This window comes from Diachasma alloeum, unplaced genomic scaffold (genome assembly GCF_001412515.2).
Source record: "Diachasma alloeum isolate Michigan unplaced genomic scaffold, Dall2.0 Dall_scaffold_00362, whole genome shotgun sequence".
NCBI lineage: Eukaryota > Metazoa > Arthropoda > Insecta > Hymenoptera > Braconidae > Diachasma > Diachasma alloeum.
The window spans coordinates 320218-323413 of NW_021680501.1; the positions used below are offsets into that span (position 1 = coordinate 320218).

General features: G+C 44.4%; 1 protein-coding gene across 1 annotated transcript; it reads left to right on the forward strand.

The window, feature by feature from the left end:
• The first annotated feature begins 1165 nt into the window (after positions 1–1165).
• LOC107041305 lies at positions 1166–2657 on the forward strand. Its single transcript, XM_015261796.1, has 3 exons — positions 1166–1319; positions 1375–1442; positions 1491–2657. The coding sequence occupies exons 1-3, from the start codon at positions 1166–1168 to the stop codon at positions 2655–2657; spliced, it is 1389 nt and encodes a 462-aa protein (XP_015117282.1).
• Positions 2658–3196: the final 539 nt, after the last annotated feature.

Genomic DNA, 3196 nt, shown 5'->3' on the forward strand with positions numbered 1-3196 from the left:
GCCCTTTTAAAATTGCATCGAGTTACCACCGTTAGAGGCACGTGTGTTTTTTTTAATGTCCCCCAGAATTCTTACGATAACGTTTCCTTAAACATTTATCCAACGGTTATCAGCCTACGTGGCACGAATGACCACGATCCATTTTCACTCTGAGATATTTTCACGAGCATTTTATTCTCAGTCACCCCAGGTCCTTCAGGGAATTTCCCTCATATATGCTCAAAACGAAATTGTTTGGAAAAAATCTGTTGGTGTCTCGTGTCATTACCAGATGTAAATAATAAAATTCCATAGAATTTTCAAAACAAGAAAATCCTGCAATTAAAACAAAATGTTGACTAAAGTTAATTAAATTATTTTAATTAATTAAAATATGCTCAAAACGAAATGGTTTTGCAAAAATCTGTTGGCGTCTCGTGTCAATAGCAAATGTAAATAATAAAATTCCATTGAATTTTCAAAAAAAAAATCCTGCAATTAAAACAAAATGTTGACTAAAGTTAATTAAATTATTTTAATTAATTCAAATATGCTCAAAACGAAATGGTTTTGCAAAAATCTGTTGGCGTCTCGTGTCAATAGCAAATGTAAATAATAAAATTTTATAGAATTTTCAAAAATAAATCCTGCAATTACAACAAAATGTTGACTAAAACTAATTAAATTATTTCAATTAATTAAAATATGCTCAAAACGAAATTGTGTGGAAAAAATCTGTTGGTGTCTCGTGCCCACAGCAACTGTGAATAAAAAAATTCATAGAATTGTCAAAAAACAAAGAAACCATGCAATTAAAAAAATGTTGAATAAAAATTGAATGAAGAAAAATTCATGATATTGTTTTACCGCCTCCCGCAACCTGGAATGACACTTTATGAAACTTTTCCCATCGATTTTTGGGGGTGAAAGAGTATCCATTATGCCATTACAGTGACCCTCGGCCCGAAACCCCCGGGGGAATAAAACTTCCGGCAATGATTAACCGAAGTTAAGACCACTGACGAGATGGCATACGTCAAAGCGCGTGATAAAGAGAGCACCGGAATTTTCCTCATTACGAGAAAACAATAGAAAGCCTCTGGGAGCCTGAAGTACCTCCCTGTCACCTGACTCCTCCCTACCGTCCCAAAATTGCCCGAGTGACTGGAAAAAAAATTTCCCCAAGATGAGTGCCCTCAGATATTTAGTCCCCCCCTCCCCAAATCTCCGAACCTGGTGTCCCCTGACGAGGAGCACCTTCTCCACGACCTGCGGACGTCTGGAGGGCCAAAAGACTGGCCTATTCTCAAGGATCAAGAGCATCTTCTCAGGTGCATCAGGTAATCATCCTAACCTCAACCCGCTGCAGAATCTATGTTGTTGTCACTATTCTAGAGAATATAATCGACCATCAAAGAAGAACCCTAATGGGTTTCGAGTCAACCGCAAAAACCCCTGAAAATGTCCCGGAGAAGCCCCCGAAGGACAAGCTCGAGGAAAAGATCTTCGAGCGAATAAAATACATAAACATACCCCCGAAGAACGAGGACGCTGGCTTCCGAAAGGAGTGGGGTGTCAGCATCTCGGACAGCTCCATCGAGAAGGAAGTCACCGAGGAGCACACGCCCAACTACGTCCTCAAGCAGAAATGGGGTGTGAATTTGTACGAGCCGATTAAGGCTAAAAAAAGGCAATCAAGACGATTCCTCCCGCAGATTCCGCAACGCGAGATGAAGTCATCGGACCTGACTTCAATGCTGGAGAGGCAGTTCATGGATTCCATAGAGAGGCACAAAGTTGAGATGAGACACGAGAGTCCACCACCGATCATCGACCCGGGGATCTCCATTGTGCCTCCAATTGACGATGAACTAGAACCTCTGAAGCCGAAGGAAGAATCAGAATCGCCGATGGCATTGGGAGAAGCGAAAGAAGTGAAAGAAGTGAAAGCTGACTCGGGACATCTGTGGATCGACGAGAGATCACCTACTGAAGACGTCGAGGACGAAATTGCTGCCTGGCAGGAGGTGATGGCCCGGACGAAGCTTCGGGTGGAGGAGATGGCGCTGGCCGAGAAGATGAAGAAGTTTGAAGCAGAGAAGAAGATGCACGAAGAGAAGTTCTCGATTCTTCCCGAGGCACCTGCGCCCAAGCTGGACGTAGCCGTGATCAAGCCTCTGGACTCGAAGCTTCAGGAGTACGTGAACCCAAGTGAGGCGATGCTCGATGTCAAGAATATGCCGCACCGCGTGGATTCTAAGAAGTTTCATACGTTGAGTTTGTTCTTCCTATGTCTGTCGATGGGAGGCCCCGGGAAGTTTGACGACGAGGGGGAGACGCAGTTCCTCCCCGTGAGCATCGCTGATGGTGTTGAGGGCTCCGAGGAGGGGTTGGAGAATCAAGCAGGTGATGCTGAAGTTGCAGAGCATCTGGACGCAGCAGAATCCGAAGAAGTACATGAGGACATCGAGGGCATCCAGAAGATCGCGGAGGGGAGCGGTCTGAAGATGACTGAAGAGGAGAGTGTCGAGCCGAAGATGAAGGATTTTGATGATTACGTCAGGATTCCGGGAGATCCCTATCCCTTCAAAAGAGAATACTTCGAGAAATGGCAGACGCCTCATGGGAGTCCACTGACCAGAGAAAATTCATCGTATTCCGAGCACAAACACGAATAATAAATACGAACTCCACTTCATGTACAATATTTCCTCTCAAAATCTGACCAAAAATGAATAAAAAATTGCTGCACCTCCGGAATCTGCAAAATTTTCGATTGTTATTCAAAAAGAAAACTGAAAATCAACCAATTCACAAGACAATTAATCCTCCCCCAATTTGTCCTCCAGATCGCCCGAAAAATCGCCAAAAGCCTCCGGAGAAACCGTCTGACAATCACCCCTGGGCATCGCCAAACTGGAACGAAGGGCGGAAGTCGCTAACGGACAAAAACCAAAGAAGGGTGATGACTATTGACGTAGAACGCAGTATCCACCAGGAAATGGAGCCAACGAACCGCAGTACCCCACCCCTGAAGCATCGTGAGTCGATTAATTCTTCTCGCCTCCATCAGCTCCAACACCTCATTGATTTTTAGGTGTCAGCCAGGCTCTGCATAAACTCCTCTTCGGTATTAATGAAGAGGCCCCAGCGAAATCCCCGAAATCATCGGAACTGCTCTCCCGAAAGCCGAGAAGTAATGACTCACACAAAGTTA

Excerpts from the sequence above, each read along its gene's own strand:
- LOC107041305 (XM_015261796.1), top strand. The coding sequence starts at position 1,166 with ATGAGTGCCCTCAGATATTTAGTCCCCCCCTCCCCAAATCTCCGAACC. Across the intron at positions 1,320-1,374 it reads CATCTTCTCAGGTGCATCAG|AGAATATAATCGACCATCAA; the intron begins GTAATCATCCTA and ends TCACTATTCTAG. Across the intron at positions 1,443-1,490 it reads CCGCAAAAACCCCTGAAAAT|CGAATAAAATACATAAACAT; the intron begins GTCCCGGAGAAG and ends AAGATCTTCGAG.